Genomic DNA, 23137 nt, shown 5'->3' with positions numbered 1-23137 from the left:
AAGAACAGCCAAAACGATAACTGGGGTACTGAGAAGCTGATGTGCATGTGTGTGCATGTGTATGCATGTGCGCACACATGTCCGTGTCTCCACATGTTTGTGTGCATCCGTTCAAAGCCTGTTATGTTCTGCTCCATTCTGCAGAGAGATGTGTTTTCTCACAGTAGATTAGCTAAACAATAAGTGATAAGCGCTATTGTCTAGAAACCATTATATAGTACATATTATGTATAGTCTAATATGCAAATACAATTAACCAGGGGCATTTTATAGAATGTAGGGTTTTATCCAATTTGACTTTATTTAATTGTATTTAATTCTATACTGTCCTATTCTATTCTATTCTATTTAGGATTACATCTGCAAATGAATTAATTTCAATAGCCAAGTATTTCAAACCCAAAGATATCCAATTTATGATAATATACATTTTTCTTCATAGGTGATTAATACGAATTGCATATTCAAAACAAATATAACAATATACGTTTCAAGGAATTAGACTTAATCGTTACCATGGGATCGTTTCTCTGAATTTGTGATGAGCTAATGTGAGATTGTGAGATTAAACATCATGCAGAGCAGGATCACATTTTATCATATTTCATTGCATCAACATCTGGTTCGGGTCTGAGCTGATTACTAGAACATCTGGAAGGACAGTTTGTCTGTCCTGTTGGTACAGCCAGATTATTCCCTTCAGTCAGCTGTAATGGTGTATCATGTATAGTACTCAGTAGGCTAGCGAAGTACCTGAAGTATATTTATTCTTGGCTTGCTGATGTTGTAGAGAATGAAACATTTCTCCAGTGTGCCATTGTGTTAGCATAACAAAAGTAACTGATTTGTGTGTGAATTCGGTGTTGAAGGGGCCAGAATAAAGTAAACAACAGAAGTGAAAACAGAGAAGCATCGCCCAGAGAACTGCTAGGAAATCAAATCAACCACTAATCATGAAATCAGAGTGCGAAATCTATTGTGACAATTTGGAGGTTCCAGTTCCTCAAATGGGGATACAGCAGGGTTTGTTTCCTGCCATAAAAGCATTGTCTAGTCACTTATGTATATTAAAAAGTGGTGCGTCATTTATCCATTCTTCTTCCAGGTATTGCTCTGGTTTCTTGTGAAGAAGCTGCAGACATTTAGTTTCCTCTTTATGCGTCATTCCAATTGTTGCACATCTTCCAATTATTATTATTTGTTTCCAACCTTGTGCCAGGTCACTTTTATAGACTCGTTCAGCTGAATGTACTGCTGCAGTTTCTCCGTTATTTCTAAAAGGACTGCTGAGTAGAAGGTAACTTCTACAGGGGAGTATTATTAGAACAAACAAAAAACAGTGCAAAATATTATTTTAAAGTTTCTAAATACTTTAGACTGTTATAACCTTGTACAGAAGCGGTTGGATGCTCATGTAGGTACATACAGCCCACTCTTTGGCAAATGCAGTCATAGTTTCACTGTCTACACACTAACTAGCCCCTCAGAGGGCATCCTTGCTAGTCTGTTCAAGCACTGAATTTTTGAAGGTATGTGTTGGCACAAGCACACGCAGCTGCAAACAAAATGAGCAATTCATTGCTCTTGATCCGGTCAGATTTAAAATTGCTGCATTGTTTGCTTTCCAACTGTGGTTAAAGTCCTATGTTTCTTTCCTTTCACGCAGGTTCCTACATGTATGTTGACGTCTCGCAGTATGATGTTGGAGAAAAAGCCAGGTTTCAGCTGCCAGTCATGAAGGAGAATGATACTCACTGTATCGACTTCAACTATCTCCTCAGTAGCCCCGATGGCTCCAGCCCTGGCACGCTCAATGTCCTGGTGAAGGTACTGAGATCCGATCTAGTAGAGTAGATTGGATATGTAGTAGTTAATTTGTCTTAAGGGACCCCATGATGCTCATTCCCAACTACCTCTTATTATTTCTGAGCCAGTGCGACTTTGCATGATTCACAGTTTAAAATAATCCTTTTTTATCTTATACTGGGTCTTGGCGCAGCCCGTTGTTTTAGCTGGGATCTGAAACTATCTGAGCATTACTGGCCCTCATAATAAGTTTTAACAGCAGATGTGTACCTGAGAGAGCCCGTTGATGTTGTAAGCCCTCTCTGACATCATCCAGATATAAGAGTAAAAAATAAAGTGCTAGCAAAACTGCTAGTTTAAAGTAACTCAGGGACAGAGCTGTTAGCTCACATGGATTACCTGTACATATGGTGACATCATTATTTGCAACTTTGGCCATGTTTATGCCCAGCTATGTAGAGTTAATATGTACCAGAAAACAGAAAAACATAGTAGACCTCAATTAACTGACGGTTATATTTATTTGGATTTTTCTAATTAGTAAACAAACCAGCTGAATCAAGACCAAATGTACACCTCCACCAGCCACTATACAGCAGTGTACATTCTCTGAGGCTACATATTATAGAGCCCAAGCTGGATTGCATTATTCTAAATTAATTAAAGGAGTTTGTTTGTCACAAAAGCAGATGGTGACCAAAGCCTCTCCATTTAAAACAAAACAGGACAGAAGAAAACAAAGCAAAAGAATACTAGATTTATTGGGAATTCTTGGTTTTAGTTTTATGAAACATCCCCGCAATTATTGCAGCTAACATGCAATAGAGGCTGCTGATTGCCTTGCTTTAACCAACACTTTCATTTCACAATTAAACATGATTTTTAAAGCAACACACATGCAGTCTCACGTTTATTTCAAAATAACATTGTTATTTGTTTTATTTAAATAATATGGAGAAGTACATTCACATATCTGGTGCTTTGACAGTCTATTCCACATTTATTTCCATAACACCTCTGTCTCCTGATCCTATTCTTTTCTTTTTTCTGTGTGTGAATGTTCTTAGAAAACACATTAAGATTAGATTGTAGTTTCTTTGGAATTTCCTGGCTAGAGCCAGGTGAGCTGTAATAAACCAAGAAAAAGATGCCTGACTGGAATGTAAAAGGGGCCTCTGTGGATAAATCATGAATTGCAGTGCACTGCATGCTTATAGGTTCATTTTTGTGTAAACTATTTTGTGACTGATTGTGGTTCTGTTTGATTTCTAGGTGAACAAGGGTCCCTTGGCTAACCCTATATGGAATGTGACGTCCTACACCGGTAAAGACTAGCTCACAGCAGTGCTTAATCTGATTCAATTCAGCGTTTATGCATTATTGCTTATAATGGCTTATTTTGATCCTGATGTCGTTGTCCAGGTAAAGAGTGGCTGAGAGCTGAACTTGCCGTTTCCACGTTCTGGCCTAATGAATATCAGGTAAATCGGTAAAATAACAAACAGCAACTACACAGTTAGAACATCCCACTATCATGCATAGTTCTTTACTTTCTGTCAAACTGATGTGAAAACGCAGATGTCACACAGACACACACAAATAAAGGCAAACACATACACGTGCTGTGAGGCAGGCAGCTGATTTATTTGTGTTGACTGAGGCTCAGGAGGTGGCGATTAGGCTAGAAAGACACTTAGAAAGACCAGCCGGGTGTGTGTTTATGTGTACACGTGTTTGCACGCATAGGGGTGTGTCGCCATGCTGGACACTGACATTGTTGTTATTGCCCTATGGTCTTGTTTATGTGTTTTTAATGAGCAGCTGTCTGACTTGACCCTGAACATGAGATTCACATAGGAAAATCTATTGCAGGAATATTGTTGTAGGTTGCATTATACTGATCTTATGTGCATATTTGTCTCTTCCTTTTTCTTAATTTATGTCAGTCAACTTGATCTGTGCGCGGTCGTTGGGTGGTGTTCAGACATGTGTGTACATTACAGGCTGAGCGTTGTAGCTCCATACACACACTGATCATGTTAACACACACAGCCAGAGGACTGTGTAATATTACTATAAAGCAAAGTGTAAGAACATCCTCCAAATGGCCCATCTGGAACCCAGTCCCCCCCAGCGGAGATCACCAGCATGAAACTCGTGTGTCAACATGTTTTAATTGGAACATAATCATCCAGGTTTGCCAAGGATTATATAGGTTTTGAGGCTGGGAAACAGGTTATTGGATTTCAGAGTATGAAGCTATTTTATCATGTTGGAACATGTTTCTCTGTTAGCACTTTAGCTTCAGCTGTAATGAGACTCGTTTCACCAGGGGAAGACCTGTCGCATGCAACAACAGATGCACGTATGAAATGCAGACAAAGCCACATAGCACAGTTTAAGAAGACCTTGTAGTCCTCTTAAACATTTTGTCTTTCGTGGCTCTTTATTTCAACTGAAAACTTAACAATCTTAACCGTTTCTAGATCCCCACAATGCAGTGAAGAAAGAACTTTATATAAAGATAATAATATCTGGTGACAGTTTGATATCAGAGTAAAAATATATTCCAAGGATTTTTTGGTTTAAGTGATGTGTTTTGTTTTTATTTATCTTTTTTTAAACGTGACAGTAAATCTTGAGTTTTGAGCTCTTGGTCAGACAATACAAGATATTTTAAGACTCATTTTCTCACAGGAACTTAAATTACCTTATGCGTTAATTCATATGATATATATACAGAAACAGTGCCCAAACACAATTTACATTTATTAATCTTTGGGCTATAAAGTCACATGAAAATGTTCCTTCCCTGCAGCTTTAACCTCCTAAGACCCGAACTCTTCCACAGCATGCATTTTTAATTTCTCTTTGATATTTGGGTATATTGGGGCCCAATGAATGTAAAAACAAAGAATTACCAGATTTTTTTTTTTACCTTATTTTTGTTTTTATGAAAAATCAGAGCCACATATGAGGACATTCGTTTAAAATTTTGATAGAACAGTAGCAGTATAATGTCCTCATAAGTGGATATCAGGCCCTTGTAGAGCAAAATTGAGTATTTGGTCTAAATAACCCAAAATGTGATGTCCACATATGTGGACGCCAGGTCCTAGGAGGTTAAACATGTTTGATTCAATGGCCATGCATGCATAAACTGTATCTGAGTGACGTACTCTGGAGTAATGATGTAGGCTTTAACATTTCAGAAAGCAATAAACCTGCTCTACACTGATTGGATTGGTCAGATAGTGAGTGTTTGACCCCCTGTATGTATCAGAGGTGACCGCAATCCAATATAAGAATATGAATTCAAATGGCTTTATGGTAGACAATTAACTTTTACAAGAAGGTAAAATGACTTGCACCCAAGCCACATGTCCCTGGGCATGATGAAAATCCTTTCAATACCACACTCATGAGTACACAAACATTAGCAGAGTGTAGATTTAAGACCAGCTCAAAAAATTGATTATAATCTTTGATTTGACTGCAGAGACTTGCTTCACTGCCAAAAGAGTTGGCCTGAGATTTGAAAATGTTTAAAAGTTTGATGTCAAGTTTCTTGCTTTTAAAGTTCCTAAATGCTAAAATTTAATTGGACACCAATGGGCAGACCTTGTGTACTCAGTCTTTCATTCTCTGTCAGGTTCAAACAAGTTCATAACCAAGATATAATTTGTTCAGCTAAATGTCCACAGACAAACCTCAGACTATACTGTGGGTTAGATTCCACTCACTGCAAATTCAGAAAGGTTGTTAAAGATTTTTTAATCTCACTTTTGAATAGCAGGCTGGTAAAGAGCCAGCCCTAAGCCACACATTTCATTTAAGTATTATGTCTATATTAAATAGATTTCCTTTAGGCTATGTAAGAAGAAAAAGTATTAAGATAATTTGAGAAGATTCATTTTATTCACTTTATTTGGGGAACATTCATTGCCCAGAGTGGTGACCCGAGTTCGTCCTCAATGACTTGAAGCATAAACATAAAACATTGGTTTATATGTTTTTATACATGCACCTACATGCAGGTGTATAGGAGGCAGGCAGACAGGAAAGCTTGGCAGACAGGAAAGACGGAGATGAAGGTATTAAAAGTCAGCTGATGTCTTTCTGCTGGGCTCCGCAGTGAGCTATGAGTGAAAGATGATAGGAGAGAGAGACAAGATAGATTGGTAGGGCAGGGAGACCGAGAGGGGGAGAGTGTGACAAGCAGGAGATGATAAGCTGTGGGTAAACAGTTCACGGCAGATTTCCTTTTACAGGTGATGAATGACAACAACTGCTCACTGCCTTGCTCTCTTTCTCCCTCTGCCTCTCTTTTTGATGGCTACCTCCTCTTTTCTCCTCCTGTCCCTTCTCTTCTGTTCATTAGGTGCTCCTTTCTAAATAAACACTGTTAGAAAACAGACAGCAAGCGAGAAATAGAGAAAGGGGAAAAAGGCTTGGGAAGGCTAACGTATGGACAAGGAGGAGGAAGTGAAGAAGAGAGAGATTACGATGAGGTGGATTTTCCTAATTCAGATCCTTAGTGAGCTGCAGGGAGGTTGAAGCACCTGTTGACTGTTATGACTCCACTTAAAATCTACAAATTTAGCTTGCCAGTGTTATTTAGTGTTAAGCAGGTAATTTGCCTACTCAGCCATGATTGCTTATTTCTTCCAAGCAATCATACTAACACATGAGAAATTAGTTCACGGCAAGAATGTCCACAGATTGTTTTTTTTATTTTCATCAGATTTATAATGGTCACCCAATGGTCACCCATTATATTTTAAAGTTATATATACATAATCTATTTTGCCCAATTATCAGCTTACATTTAAATACTTTGTAAAGTCCTGGTGGATTAACAAACACTGTGCGTTTCCATTCCCCAAGGGAATCAAAACAAGCACGACAGGTTTGTTTTTCCAGTTCATCCGAGGCCATTCCCATAACGCTGAAACTTTCACTACCTTCACCAGGTCATGGTACTCAAATCACATTTTAGTTCTACCCTTAAGAATGAGCTGTTTTCAACTATCCAGCACTTTTAAGGCGGCCTATACCACGAAGTAATGGTTTTTTGGAAGCTTTTCTAGGGAAACTAAAAGTGCATTACATACACACTCGTTGATTAAACTCCTTTAAAAAAAACAAGCAGCAAAGGATTTACAGATTGGTTAGTCATAGCTTTTGGCATCACAGTCAAAATTGTTGCAAATATTACATAACGTTTAAAGTATTGTGGATCTTCCAACACTATGAAGAAAAAGGCTTAAATGGCTGATCGGGGAGCTGTTCATGCAGTAGAAAGGCAGCTAATGGCAGCCTCCCATGCCTCTAATGTGTGACTCTGTGTGTTTGAAGTATTTATCAATCATTGACCTGCTGGTAGCACAAAAATGAAATTAGGAATTATCCTGTGGGGAACATGGATGTCAGTACAATGGATTTACTGAATTTAACTCCCAAGGCCAACACTATTATCATAGCTAAAAGAAAATTGAATTTCATGTATTTATTTTGGGTTTTTTTTTTCATCCTTTGCTGAAGTTCTCATCATGTGTTACATGCACAGATGTTTGACAACATAAGGAAAACAGACAGATGTAGGAAAGGAAAGGAAAGCAAAAATAGGCATGGGGAAAAAAGAACAAACAGAGAGGTCATAGCCCTTTGCTATCTGACTTACCACACTGGATTTCAGTATATACTATAATTTCTTTAGCAGCCATTTTTGTGTACCCAAAGAGATTACTATGATCCATGAGGAAGTATCTCATTTATCCTCCCTGCCGTGTTGGGCAGAATGTATAAATCCAGCGGCATTCAGGGTGGCGGTTTTGAATTTATCCAGTTTAAAGCACATCACCAGCTGCTGTCGGTGACTTTCAGCCTGCTTTAAGATTGAATTGTTCATATTCACAACAAATTGAAATGGCAATAGTCTCACTTTGCAGCTTCCACTGCACTTAGGATGCATCAAAACAATTTGTGATCTGGTAACAGTACTAAAGAGTTGATTTCATAACCATAAGGGGCTTGTGATTTGCAAACAGAGCATTTGTAGATTACTTTTCTCTCAGGCTTTGACTTTGTTTTTCCTGTTGTTGTATTTTCTGTTTTTGATACACGGTTTATGTGCACAAATTGTTACATTTGCAAATTCAACTTCTTCAAGGTTTCAAGCTCAAGCATTTTGTGTGCTACTTGTAAATGCTGTTGTCAGTAATTGTGCATGCTAATTGTATGAACATTTATTAATTAGCACATTAAAAAGATGTTATTTCAGGATATCTTCATCTCAGTGTTAATATTAACTGTTTAAACTGCATTTGGGAGAGCAATAGGTAAATCTCCTCTATCTCTCTTCTCTCAGGTCATATTTGAAGCTGAGGTTTCGGACAGCAAAGCCGGCTTCATCGCCATAGACGACATTCAGGTGCTCAGCTACCCATGCGGTGAGTCATTAGCATGCCAGCAATTAGTCCTAGTTCGCTGGATAGACGCTGATAGCTTTGGCCACTAATTAGACTGTACCTGGGATGGTTTCTGTTGCACTTGAATGGGTAGATAAGTGGGAAGGTGACACAAGAGAGGAGGGATGTGGCAAGAGGAGAAAGGCAAGTCGTAGAGAAAAATGAGAGAAATAAAAAAAGGAGAGTGGAGGAAACACAGAGAGAAAGAGGGGAATAGGAGAGAGTGAAGCGGGAAATGAGACAGTATTAGGGCAATCATGGAGAGAGAAGATTCTGACCACTCAGCTCTTTCTCTTTAACCCACAAGCACACACAGATGCGTGCACACACACACAGAGTGAACAGTAGCTTTCTTGTCTCTGTACTGACAGGAAAGAGATGAGAGCTGCGATCCTTTTTAAATTCTCAGTACGTCTCAAGTCTTCCTCTCTTCTTTGCTTGAGTGTTTCCTTACCACTAGAGGCTAGAAAAAAAGTGTTGTGACGACAAACTGTTAACAGAAGGGTCGTCCGTTAATCTAAAGCCATAGGCATGTTCCTGGAGAGGCAACTATTACAGCTGTTTTTGTTATCTATCTAGCAGAAGCACTGAAATCTTCCAGGACAATTCTGTTTCTTAATGGATTCTATTGATTATAAGTCATAAAAATAAAGTGTCGTGAACCCTTGTAGAGTTTGTGGGGTCGTGGTGTCCCTGTGGTCCCTGTCTCTGTCACAAGTTGTCGATATGAGTCAGAAACACATTTCTACACTTGGACGTGAAATCTTGTAAAATATGGGAGGGAAAAAAGGATCCCTGGTGTTTTAATGGCAGAGCAGCGGGGCCCTTAATAGGAAGGAGCAAGTATTTAAAAAGGAATTAGTACTTAGTCTCCACAGTGGAAGCATTCATTCTCACAGCTGCATTTCTGGACACACGGGTTTGTGTGTGTGTGCACATGTTCACATGCGTGCATGTGTGAGCTTGTGTGTTTGTGAGCGTGTGTCCGTGTGTGTGTGTTTTCATTCACCATAGGAGCTGCTATCTATGATTGCAATCACATCCCCAGAATAAAGATGTCACGGCTGAACTGCATCTTCAGGGTCTAAAAAGGCTTACTTCATTATCTTAGCATGGTATTTAAGAACTGGAAGCTATGTCAAGTCACATGTAGTGAAGGTGGCATTATTGTTACCTGGCAATGGCAAGTCAGTACTGTGCTGTGGTCCAGTAAAACATAATAATGACAAAAATGAACATATTCCTCAGGGTGGCCCATCGTCCTGAAATGTATTGTGTGTTTGTGATAAGGTGACCGTTTTGTCACCTCATTTCCATTTTAAAGAGAGGAATAAAATCAAAACATTTTAAAGCACAAATACATATATTCTCGCTGTAAACCTAATCTGATTCGCCTCTTTGTTTGACCTCATTTCCTGCAGATAAATCGCCTCATTTCCTGCGCCTTGGGGATGTGGAGGTGAACGCTGGACAAAATGCCACTTTTCAGTGTATCGCCACGGGGCGAGACACCTCGAACAATAAACTCTGGCTACAGGTACAACCAAGAAAACATTTGCAAAACGTGTGTGGTGTGCTGTTATTACACCAACAAGTTCTACAAGGCATTTGTAGCAAGACCAGATCTAAACGATTAATTATGATTATGGGGTTATTTAACTAGCAGTATTTAAATTGCAATAATATTCGCAGCCTTTCAAGTCCAGATCCAAAAACAGCCTGTTTTGTCACATCTAACAGTGGTATTCATTTTAGTGTACCCAAATACAACATTATTGAATGGATTTCATTTATTTACTTATTTATTTTTACAGAATATGACAGTTAAAAACATATTTAAGAAAGTCAACTTTAAAGCCAGAAAGGCTTGATAAGTTAAGAGAAAATTTATACCACTGGACTCAACTAAGAGCATGTTTTCTGTAATTGGGACAGACTTTCCCTTCATTATATGACTCTCTGTCTTCATAAAGTTGCAGTACAAATGAAAATGAGCAAGGCCTTGCTAAATCTGTCATTGCATTCTTGTGCTGATTAATGCGAGCAGTTCCTTGTAAAATAATATAAATATGCAGTATATAGCTTTATTTACTTAACAACACAAAGAGTGTACTGAATGTGACACCCTTAGGACTTGTATGTCCAATTATAAAGTGTCAACTGCGCAAACACACAAGTACACACTCACGCAGTCACAGTCACACTGACTGACTTCAGGCCATACATCTAGCAGCTAACATGATTAAGAGTTTAATAGCTGCTGATTTCATTATGGTTCTATTGTAGTCATGACCTTCAAACCTGCTGTCAGCGAAGCAGAGGGGGATGAGAGTGTGTACACACACGTGTGTGTGCGCACGTGTCTGTGGTCAGTGCTGGCTGACCTTGAGCAAGGCATTTAACCCTTCATACCCGCTGCAACACCTGATCTGTCTGTCTGTGTGTGTTTGTCTGTAGAGGAGAAATGGAGAAGATATTCCAGTGGCTCTGACCAAAAACATCAACCACAGACGGTTTGCTGCCTCCTTCCACCTCAAAGAAGTCACTAATCAAGATCAAGATCTGTATCGCTGTGTCACCCAGTCAGAGCGCGGCTCTGGGGTGTCCAACTTTGCTGCGCTTATCGTCAGAGGTGAGGATTTTGAAAAACATTTTCAAGGTTATTTAATAGATTTTCTGTCAACTTCTTTGCTGCTTTTTTAAAAATCTGATAGTAGTATATTTATATATATAAGCTTTTTTGAAGAGTTCTTGGATGTACAATGAAAGTTCCCAATGTATTAAATTTTAATACAGTGTGTCAACAAAGTCAGACAGAAGTAAACAAAATCAGGATTCACAGGAGCTTGATCCATTTATCAAATTTGTTAGCTTAAATCACAGCTGCCAATAGCATATTTTATCATTAGCTAAGTAATTAAGTTTAATTCAGTGATGTTAATTTGGACAGTCAACAGTGACTCCAGTGCAGCACGAAGTAAATAACGAGTGATTTTGGACTAAAGCTTCATTTAAGGGCAAAATATTTAGTTCATGATGTTGCCCCTTATGAAAATTAATAGTCCAGCCCTGATATAGAGGATGTCTTATCATATGAAAGAGTGATTTAATAATAGACTAACTCTGTAATTAAAAGGTTAATGCTGAGTTACATCCTACGTGCTTCCATGTACCCTGGCTAGCTGTTTTCTTGACCTCTCTGTGTGTTTGTGTGTTTTTTTTGTTATGACCAACTTTGTGTTTCACTGTGACTGACTGATAAAATGAAAGTCACAATATAGGCTAATGAGGGAGGGTATGTAGATCTATGTGTGCTACGCTTGTGTTTGAATGTGGGTGCAAATGCTCCGTCTGTGTGTGTAGATGCTTATATGAGGATGAGATAGCTCAATTGTTGTCTATGCCAGCATGGGCGTGCTGTGTCTGAGTGTACGCGAATCGAATCTGTGTATTTGTGTGTGTGTGTGTGTGTGTGTGTGTGTGTGTGTGTGTGTGTGTGTGTGTGTGTGTGTGTGTGCGCGCGCGCTGCAGCTGTCATGTGCATCTGACATGTGGTTAATAAGGTGTCACCAATGTGTGTTTGAGATGGGATGCTTTATTCATTCACATCCAATAGCTTACATATTCAATTCATCTCCCAGAGAGACACACGGGGGGTGGGGTGGGGGTGGAGGGGGCAGATTGGGGTGGGTAAAGGCGAAAGAGATTCAGAAAGAATGATATGGGAGTGACAGAAGGGGGGTGGAGTGGGCAGGGTGGGGAGGTGGAAGGAAGAGCAAAGAGAAGAGAGGAGTTGGTGGAGAAAAGTTAAATGTAAATAGCTCATTATCCAAAGAATATCCATATCAGAATCAAGAATATGTGTGAATATGTAAACAGCAGAGCAGAGTCATGTTTATTATTCTGCATAGGAGATGTCAGAGCAGAAAGAAATAAGAAATCAAAGCAGGAACGAGCGGCATGAATATTAGATGGCGTACCTCAGATAAAGGTGCTCTTACACTCTCTGGCATAGAGGTTCAACTCTCTGTGTCACTTGACCCTAACCCTGCTATTGTGAGGCTAAAAATCACTAGATATAAACAGATTTTTATTTATTTATTGATGAGGATTATCAGGCAGTAATGGAAGGAGATCTTCAGGACATTGCTGATTTAGTAGGAAAACGTAAGTGGCTAATGTTTATTTATTGTGAACATCTTTTTTTGATTGCGAGAAGGGAAAGAGGAATGAGATGAGAAACTCGCACAGCAGGAGATATGTGTCCGAACATGAAAGGAACCAATCTACATGTATGAAAATAGATTCAGGTTCAAGACGGTGCACTGAGAACGCTGTGTCTTTCATAACCAGCCAGTGTTTTTGGTTTTTGGGGCGTTTTGGGGCGATCGTGGCTCAAGAGTTGGGCGTTCGCCTTGTAATCGGAAGGTTGCCGGTTCGAGCCCCGGCTTGGACAGTCTCGGTCGTTGTGTCCTTGGGCAAGACACTTCACCCGTTGCCTACTGGTGGTGGTCAGAGGGCCCGGTGGCGCCAGTGTCCGGCAGCCTCGCCTCTGTCAGTGCGCCCCAGGGTGGCTGTGGCTACAATGTAGCTTGCCATCACCAGTGTGTGAATGGGTGGATGACTGGATATGTAAAGCGCTTTGGGGTCCTTAGGGACTAGTAAAGCGCTATATAAATACAGGCCATTTACCATTTTTAACAATCAGTAGGAACGATACTGTTGGACGTTTGAGGAATTTTGGTGATTATGAATATTGATCTTGAATCTGGTCGTTAGAAAGATGTCACAATAAAATAATAAGGACTGCATGTATGAATGTGGGAGGAGAAGAGCCTCATGTTTATTTATTGGTAATATCAGATGTGAGAAGAGAACCAGAGAGAAATCAAAGAAACAGAGAATATGTTTATTTCACTTTTTGAAAAGTCTGCTTGTTGGATAATTGAGGCTCCTGCAGGACACTGACAACCATGAATATGGACAGTGTTGCTGCATTGCTAATATTTTCGCTCTGAATATTTTGATATTTAATATTTATTTATTGTGAAATTTAAGCTAGCAGGCGAACTGCTGGGAATGGGCTATTACTTGAGGAATCATCTATATAGATTATAGGAAAACGGGAAAAGGGAGAACTCATATGGATGTGCCAAAATATGATATACATAAAAAATAACCCAGGTTTCATCTTCAAAGCCTTAAAGTGGCTCACTGTAGGATGTGAAATTGCCCCACTAAGGTTACTCACAGGAATAGTCTATTGATATTTATAACATGTAGATGACAAAGATGTGCCATTATCATGTGGGGAGGCTGTCAGGATGAAAGAAAAGAATCACATTTCTTTAAACAGAGGTGTGTCTTGGGAGCTTGAGAGGTGTGACAGGGGATTCCAAGATATTTCTTATATGTACATTTCCGCCTCTCTTCCCTTTTGTTGAAATATAAAAGCATATGACGGCTAAGTTACTAGCTAACTACCAAGCCTATTTAGTAAACACAGGCTACATGGGTGTTGCTCAGACACAGATAACTGCTAACTGCTAAATATCATGCAATATAAACAACAGAGCTTCCATTAAAGAACCTAGAGCACAGACTCCTGAGGTGGGCTCTTTGTACACTTGAGCACACAGCTTGGACATCTACTCCAGTGACAGACTATCAAAGCCGACCTGCCCCTTAAAACCGCCCTCATAATACCTTTAACCATTTATACAGTTTTAATTTGTGGGGTTTAACTCAAGAGTTGCAGCTTGGCCAAAATCCAGATGAATAAAATACTGTCACATTATATAGGGATTTGTTTATTATTCGTTTGTAAAACTTTAATAAGCGATCAATAGATACTTGGTTTTTAGAAAGAAGTACACGTCACTCACACAAGCTGTAGCTTCTCTCAAGATTACTTGCTGGTTTTCTCTCAATATAACAGTCAACTCAGCATCCCTGGGTCGCTTGCTTTTCCAAACAAATATACAAGATCTGATCAAATATCCAGAGGCCAGTTTTAAAATTCAGCGTTACATATACATTTCCTTGTGTACCAAAACAGTACTAAGGTTCAATAGCCCAAAGCCCAAAATTTTAAGACCTGATGGATGGATGCTGGCAAGCAGAAGCTCTGCCTTTACAAGTTTTACTGTAGATAAACAGCACGAGAGGTATGAGAGAGTCTGACTGTGTGTTTGGGTGTGTATATGTATGTGCGTGTCACTTTTGGTTTGGTCAGAGGCGAGCTCTAATAAAGCCTTGCCCTCTGGTTCCTTTGGTGACAGAGTGCATCATCACCACACACATACATCACCATGCCAGCTTGCATTACACACAACCCATGGCCTAAAAATCTCCTGCAATATTACTGTCACACACACAAACACAAACATGTATCAGACTTATGTGCACACACAAGTTGCTTGAATTCCTGCAGTTGGTTTAAGCTATAGTGGTCCACCTCTAAAATGTCCCTTTTTCTCTTGTCGCCAGTCGCACACTCTTAAGTTAGACTGACAGGTGGAGCTTCAGGCATTATATAAAACTATAGAAAACCAAAACTACTACCACTGGACTGTTGTTAATGCAGCTGAAATACACACACACTTGCACGCTCATGCACACTTCTGTAGTTCTGTAGGTCACATGACCTCCAGTGAGCTCCCTAGTGATGTCAGCAAAGGTTTGTGAAAGCTAAACTTTATTGACAAGGTTGCTGACGATGGAAAACAAAGGACATTCCTGGTGGGCTCCGGTCACCAATGAAAACTCTCTCTTTTTCCACTCCTTTCTTATATTAGTCTGACTGTCTCTGTCACCACATTACAAACCACAAAAGCACAGAACCTACCAAAACATCTTTCATAATAGCTTCTGATTGCTTGCTCTTTTCCATATCGGAAGAAAATGAATGACAATATAAAGAAATTAATCACAGAGGCAGTGTAGGTCAGAATCAGCATATACATTTGAAGCTTTCCCAGTGTTCATTTGTTTCCTTATTTTCATTTACATTCGACCCAAAAACCTGAGAACGATGAGAGGGTTCACACATGTGATTAATAATAAAAAAGATAGTGACAGCAATTCCACCGCAAAATATTGGAATAACACCATTGATGATTTGTTATATTTTTTAGGTCAGTTGCACGAATGACAAGTGATGGAACAAAACAAGGAGAAAATGTAAAGTTTGAGCTTGTTCCAGCTTTTGTTTTTTTTCCTCTGGAGTCTCATAATGACCCAGTTACATTTCTTACTGTTTCATTTTTATGTGTTTTATTTATTTGTTAGATATTCGTAGATTTTAAGCAACATTCAAACACGCATTCAAGCTAACACACAAGCTAAAAAAATAAATAAACCTACTGTTTTGTGCCCTTTAAAAATGCATCATTGTGAATCTGCTTCATTTCTTCATCTGCTTATTTATCATCGGGTTGTTTACTTTGCTTATTTGATGGCATTGCGGGATGACATGCCGTTGACGTTGGTGGTTTTCTGAAGTAACTTCAACATTCATTATCTGGATTCAGCTTCATTGGCCTGCCTGTGCCTGTGTCTGCGTTTGCACGTGTGCGCGTGCTGTCAAACTTCAGTGTTTCATCTGTTGCTAAAGCGCTGCTTCCCCATGCGCACCTCTCTGACAGCCACATTCAGTACACACAAAAATGACAACGCAGGCACACAAAGAAAAAAAAAAAACAGGTGACAGTAATGTGAAATATAACTGTTAATGGAGCAACATACACCGTAACACACAGGCACACACATTTAATTTAGATAATACAGTACTTGCTTTGATATGGTGTGATTGAAGCTGGTGGTGTGTCTGAGAAAGATAAAAATCTTTATGATTTACTGCATGCGAGACAGATCACAGTGCATGTGTGTGAGGAGAGTGATTAATTCATGCGTTGATCTGTGTGTGTGTGTGTGTGTGTGTGTGTGTGTGTGTGTGTGTGTGTGTGTGTGTGTGTGTGTGTGTGTGTGTGTGTGTGTAGATGTGTCAAGTAGATCAAACTTTGATGCACTGTGTTTAAAGGTTGTATGTGTTTTCAGCCTGTCAGTCACAGATGTGTGACAGTTATCTGGGATCTGGCTGGCCCTGAAACCATCGTGCATCCATCACATTATGTAAAAACACATCATTTATTCACCAAGCACTTTGTGGCCGTGTTACAGGGACATACGTCTAGTAAAACTACATACTGTGCATAATATTTAAAACTTAATTGCCGTTATTTAGTCAATTGTACTTTTTTTCTTATTTTACAGTATGAAATGATACTGTAAGGTAATTAATCGTTACACCTAACAAAGGGGTAGTTGATGAGCTGAATGTTTGGGCAAATAAGCAAACTTAATAATGGTAACCAGATCCCCTTTGAGATGTCTCTAAATTTTTCGGATGCTTATATAATGCATAGATTTCAGTCTGAATAAGGACTTGAATTCCAAAAGCCATCTGACAAGTAGAACAGAGTTTGGCCTCTAGGCTCTAATCGTCTTAGTCCTGCAGAAAACATTTGCACAGAGATATTGGGGAGTGATGGGTAAATATCAGTCCCCTAAGTCAGGGCCTGTTGGTGGCTGATGCTCGGGTGATGGTGATGCATAGCAAACAACCTTGTCAAAACAGAGGGAGAGATAGGAATGTTAGCAACTTATGTGCATTTTTTACTGGGAGGGTTCTTTTGGTAGATCGAATGGAAAGTGAGGGATGTCGCTTTAGTTTTCAGTATTGCATCTTGCCAGTACAAGCTTTGAGATTTAGATTATAGAACAAAAAAGCAGAGGGGGGAACTGCTCATGCTGTTGCTTTAACATAGTAGATTCACAGTCTTGTGGTAGCGAAGATGTTCTGTCATATTTGAATTAGCATTTTTTACACAAATTCTTTCTCATGGACCAAAAATCCATTTGATTTTAACAGAAGAAGTAAGAAAAGCACACATTTCACATCAGAAAAGGGCTTAGTCTGTATTTTTAATTCAGGAAGGTAAAAAGGCTTGTCATGTGTAGAGTGTAAACTTTATTATTATGATTTTATTCTTAGTAAAAGGACATGGGATCTAAGCAGCCCTATGAAGCATCTTAAACCATTTAATTAGCCATGATGCTCACGTAGCTCGTGTTGTGAGTGGGTGTCGTGGCTACAAGACCTAGACCCTAGACAGTTGTCATAGCTGGCAGGTATTCTGTTTAAAATGTTTGAGTTCACAAAGATCATGTGACCACTAATGAGGTATTTTATTAGATTGACTTTATTATGTTTGCTGCCACCCTAAAGTGACCTTGTTTTTGCGAAACCAACTTACATGTTCTTGTTCTTTGTTTTCTCTCCCCAGAGCCTCCGCACCCAATTGCACCACCTCAGCTGCTCGGTGTCGGTCCCACTTATCTACTAATTCAGCTCAATGCTAACTCCATATTTGGAGATGGACCTATAATACTAAAGGAGGTGTGTTAGTCTTGAAGTACTGGATGTTTTTAACAATTTAACATTGTAAATTGGGGCATTGTAGTCATGCAAACTTAACAAATTATGTAATTACTTAACAAACCTTTAACAAAGACCATAACAATTACCATTTATAATCTTACAGGAAAACAGGTGGCTTCTAAGTCACATGAATAATTCCGATTTAGCTTATATGAAGAAAGCTGACCTCTAAGCTTTCTTCTGATTGTCTGCCTCTTGCAAATAAAACACTTAAACTATAGGTTTGTTTCTGTGCTCACACCAGTCATGTGACTGAGAGAACATTGTTGTGGATATCCACCTTCACTTACATCATAGAAAATTGTCTAAAAATGGAGACAAGCGTCTGGTTCACAGGGATTATTTTTCTTGATTTCTTCTTTTCCATGCTTAGTATGTACATCCAGCAATTTACCAGCATATGAAAGAAAATAAGGAAAAACATGATTACAAGTTGTCATTTGCATATTTTCACAAGGTTATAAGTCATAAGCAGAAGCATGGTATCTGGTCATGGAGGAAACCTTTGTATTCCAGAGATTATCATATGACACTGACATTAATATTGATGTTCGGATTAATACTTTCTATTCTTTCTAATAGGTTGAGTACCGTATGACATCTGGCAGCTGGACAGAGACTCATGCTGTGAACTCTCCTAACTACAAGTTATGGCATCTTGACCCAGACACAGAGTATGAGATCAGGGTCTTACTGACCAGACCAGGAGAGGGAGGTACCGGGAAACCTGGTCCGCCGCTCATTACTCGGACCAAATGTGCAGGTAGGACAGCTGCAATATGTTAACATAGAAGAGTTAGGATTCAATGTATTGATTTTGTGATTAGAGACTTTGCCTTGTCAATAGAGTCCTTCCTTATGTATGTTCTCCTAAAAGAAGATCAGCCAGGTTTAGCAAGAAGTCACAGATGGCATTACTTAATTGGTCCCTCTTGATCACACAGGCTTTTTTCTGCTTGTCTTATTATTTATCGATCTGTCCATCTACTGTTCTTTTTGTCTTGGTATATATATTTTAGTTGGTAGGGTGATATTTGTACAATGAACAGGCAGGAAGAGGAGAGGTGTAGCGAGGGGTGGAATTGGAGAAGAAAGGAGGGGAGAGCCTGAGTCAGTTCTTGGTTGCTCAGTGATCTGCGCAAAAGAGTGATTATAACACTGGAGGCTCTCTGCACTTTCTATCACTTTTTATACTGTTTTTTTCTATACTTCTGTCATTCCTGCTTTCTCTCTGCTACTCTTCCTCTTTCATACCTCCCTTTGTGCCTTCTCTATAGCTTTCTTTCTGCTTCGTTCTTTTTCACTGCCTTTCCCCCTTTTCTCCCTGCTTCTCTCTCCCCATCTTTCGCTCTCTGTGGATCAATAGACGGAGGGCAGAAACACTGTCTGACATTTGTAGAAATAAACGACTGAAATATAAACACAGCTAGCCTGAGGGAGAGAGACGGAGCAGGAGCGAGAGAGAGGGTTGATATGAGAGAGAAAGAGACAGAAATAAAAGCAATGAGCTTGAATGAGAAACAGAATAAGGGAGCGATGGAGAGATGATGAAAAACAATAAGGCTGGAAAAGAAAGAGAAGAGAGAATGAGAGTGGGGCGAGAGAGTGCAAGAGGCGAGAGAATGATGAAACTGGAGAATAAAAATGAAAGAGAGATGAAAACTCATAACCACAGGGTCTGACTGATGTGTGCCAACCTGTGTGTGTGTGTGTGTGTGTGTTTAACAATGAATGGATCTGCACGTATGTGGTGTCTGTTTATTGACAGAGAGGAAGTCATAGACTTGTTCAGGCGACTCGTGTATTGAACAGTTTCCTGTTTGACAGGAAGAGGAAATTAATCTTCTTCTCCTCATTCATGCTGGAACACATTGCTGGTAAAGACGTAAACTCATTGTAATCTACGTAATATGATGATAACAGGCCAAATCTAGAAAATGCGATTATGAATTTAGAGACTAAAGAAAAAAATGAATCCTGTACATCTGATTTATTTTCTGTTTTCCTGACTGTAAAAAACTGTAGTGTATTATGATGTTTGATATTAAGGCATTAATATTTTATGATTTTTAGAAGGACTTCCTGGCATGTAGTTATTCATCAAATGCATTTCAGACAGTAGCAGTGCAGCAAATGTCCTTATGAACAAACATTCCTCAGATCAATTAGATTAGTTGGATGAAACGAGAGATCTAATACTGAAGACCTTTTCATTGAACAGGGAACTAAAAGATGAGCCACTTTTGTTTGCTGATAGGTAGATTACCTTTGGACAGATGCATGCAGGCTGTTCTCACATGTTTTCAGCCTTTAAGCTTAGCTAGCATGCTTCTGACTGGTATTTAATCTTTGCTGTGGATGTTACATTTTCTGTACACCAAATAATCCCAACAGAAAGCATTGTAAACAACTACGTTTTTAACAGATTTGTAAAGAAGTCCACAGAATCAGCTAAATGAAGTTGAGTGAGAGAATGATCCAAAGCCTAGCTGCCACAAACTGAAAGGCTCTGTGTCTTCCCAGTTCTCAGTTTCGTATGTGGAACAACTAGCTACCAAAGACTGTGAGCAGAAGTGTGTTTAATAAGACTCTGAGATAAAAAAAATTAAAAAAAATCTGCAGCTTGTCCATTTATGTTCCATATACAAGAATTTTAAAATGAATTCTAAAATCTACTGGGAACCAATGTGGAAAGTATAAAATAAGCAATTTGATCTCACCTAGTAGAACGAGTTAGTAGTCTGGCAATGGCTTTTTGTATAGCTTGGAGGTGTGTAAGAGATTATTTATCCAGTATATAGAGCATTACAGCAATCTAGGTGCGCTGAGACAAATGCATGAACAATTTTCTCCAGTTCAGCTGAGAAACTAAAGCTGGCAATTTAGAAATGCTCCTTTAATGAGAGAAACAGGGATATGAAAAATACTTTTTATGAGAGCCATAGAGTGGAATCTGATATTAAGAAAGACATTAGGCGAGTACTTTCAGTGTCAAGGCCAGCGAAGAGGTCAAATTCCTGTGTTACAATTATAAAGAAAAGTAATGTGGTTCTGCACAAAAACAAAATATTACTTTTGTCACTGTATAAATTGAGGTTTCACAAAAGTCATCTCGCTAATATACAGTCAAATAAATTCATTCCATAGTCTTTTATGACTAGTTTATGCTTTCTGTTACAAGTTGCAGGTCTTATTTAATGCAAAATAGTGTAATTTTGTAAATTAAAGTCTACTTTTGAGTAAAAAAGACAATATGATTTAGAGTGTGGCAAGTCAAACAGTACCAGCACACACTGTCCTTACGTAGATCACTCAAAAAAACAAAATAAAATGGTGACATTCAAAATATCTGTTATAATTTTCTGACTCGCTTTCTGATCCAACCTGTCCTGGCAGATGGCTGCCCCAACTGATCCTGGTTCTGCCAGGTTTTCTTTCCCACTGCAGTCTAGCTTCAATCACACCATATCATCTGATTTTTTGGGTTCTCTCTATTATTGTAGGGGGTCTACCTTACCGTATGAAGTGCCACGAGGTGACTGCTGTTGTGCTTTGGCACTATATAAATAAAATCGAATTGAATTGAAAATTAATGGTCGTCCACAAATCAGTACGTGAGGTCACAGTCGCACCTTTTATATACAGTGTATGATTTGGCACCGTTACTTATATTTTGAATAATATGCTGATGTTTTTAGTTAAATCTCCCCACCTTCTCCCTTTGTGTTTCCAGCGTAACTGAGATTATCCACACACACATGCAAATGTGCACACACCCTTGGAGTTGGATTGTGTGTGTTTGTGTTTGTTGTTAGAGTGAGGCACACACACAGGCACGGGGTAGGAATGTTATTTAAATGGTAATGACTCCTTTGCTTTTTCTGTTTGGTTAGGTTTGTCTGATCCCACCACCTGTAGTTTACTGAATATTTAGTTTAATACAATATGATGAAGACATGCACACACACACACACACAAGCATCAGGCATCAGCCCAAGCGTGCCACCACACGAAACACTGTTTAATTAAAAAACCAATATAGTTAATAAAAAACTGAGCAGACATCACACACACTGCTGAGCAATTGATATGATAACAGGAAGGATTTCATCTCCTCCTTTCCTCTCTTCTTTTGTCCTCACGTCTCTTTTCATCTCTTCCGTTTACATTTTTTTCTCCTCTGTCCCCGCTTCTTTCTCACGCTCTCTCTGTCTCTCTTCTCCAACTCTTCTCGATTTTTCTTCTGTGGTGATGTATTGCTCTTGTCTGAAGGGTGAAATATAATCAACTTGAACTGAAGGGTTAGTGAGTGTGCGTCGTGCGTGTGTGTGTGTGTGTGACAGAAGAAGGTGATGAAGTAGCTTTTAATCCAAATCCTGAATTTTCTGCTGAAAACCTCTTGGTCATGGGAGGTTAGATACACACACACACACACACACACACACACACACACACACACACACACACACACACACACACACACACAGACAAATCGTAGTTGCTGAGGCTTGAGCACACACGCAGTTCAAGAGAGTCACAGTATTTCTCATATGTTGCACAAGCTCAGCATCGCTTGGATTTATGGAAGAATAGAATCACAAAACACATTTCCAGACACACAAACACAGATGCTGCAGGGAATCACACACACTATGTCATATGTACTTCTTTTTATATGTGAATATGCACACACACAGACACACACACCAGCAGTACAACACTTTTAAGTGTCAGTCTCTTGAAAGAGCAGCCAACAGATTTAGCGACAGAGCGTGTTTTGCTGTGCATGTCAGTTTTACAGTAATGTTCTGTCTGTGTGGGTCCACATTCGTCTGGCAAATGGGGTTTTTTTTTAATCTAACGGAGGGTCTCTTATTTGCAGGGGTCAGTTTTTCATGGATAGATTTCAGCAAAGTGCTTTGCAACCGCCATGAGATTCTGTAGTTCCTAAACCAAAAATGTCACATGCTCAGAAGACATTTTTTAAATTTAATTTAATGAAATTCATAAAAAAAATGCAACATGTTCTGTGCGCTGTGGCAAAACAGTGAAAATATGAGCTAAAACACTGCATGAAAGGCGATTTTATTCCATTTTTGACATTTTGCTGCAATAATGTGACACTTTAAAATACACTGCTTTTTAAAGTGTACTGTCATCATCTCTATTTTGTATGAGTTAATATGATTGGACTCTTGATAAGCAGGTCTGGTGAATTAAATTAAACTTTTAGCGTGTGCTCATGCTCGTGCAGTGCATCTGCAATTAACCAGAATCACTGCTCCTTTATGATCACCTAAACTGTGCAAGTTTAAGGGCACTCCTCCTGGAGTGTTGGCCAGATTGTAGTGCAGCCAAA

The 23137-nt window shown here is 39.1% G+C and overlaps 1 protein-coding gene across 23 annotated transcripts in view; it reads left to right on the top strand.

The window, feature by feature from the left end:
- Positions 1-23137, top strand: part of ptprk (protein tyrosine phosphatase receptor type K) — a 105987-nt gene that overhangs the window by 47377 nt on the left and 35473 nt on the right. For all 23 annotated transcript variants that reach the window (XM_026193803.1, XM_026193819.1, XM_026193818.1 and 20 more), the window contains 8 exons: positions 1667-1827; positions 3079-3130; positions 3229-3287; positions 8177-8258; positions 9698-9813; positions 10734-10908; positions 17624-17736; positions 18361-18541. In XM_026193803.1, coding sequence (XP_026049588.1) covers positions 1667-1827; positions 3079-3130; positions 3229-3287; positions 8177-8258; positions 9698-9813; positions 10734-10908; positions 17624-17736; positions 18361-18541 — 939 coding nt within the window. The remainder of the gene's footprint in view (positions 1-1666; positions 1828-3078; positions 3131-3228; positions 3288-8176; positions 8259-9697; positions 9814-10733; positions 10909-17623; positions 17737-18360; positions 18542-23137) is intronic.

The sequence above is a fragment of the Astatotilapia calliptera genome, chromosome 15, assembly GCF_900246225.1.
Source record: "Astatotilapia calliptera chromosome 15, fAstCal1.2, whole genome shotgun sequence".
Lineage (NCBI taxonomy): Eukaryota > Metazoa > Chordata > Actinopteri > Cichliformes > Cichlidae > Astatotilapia > Astatotilapia calliptera.
This window is presented reverse-complemented; position numbering and strand designations above follow the sequence as displayed.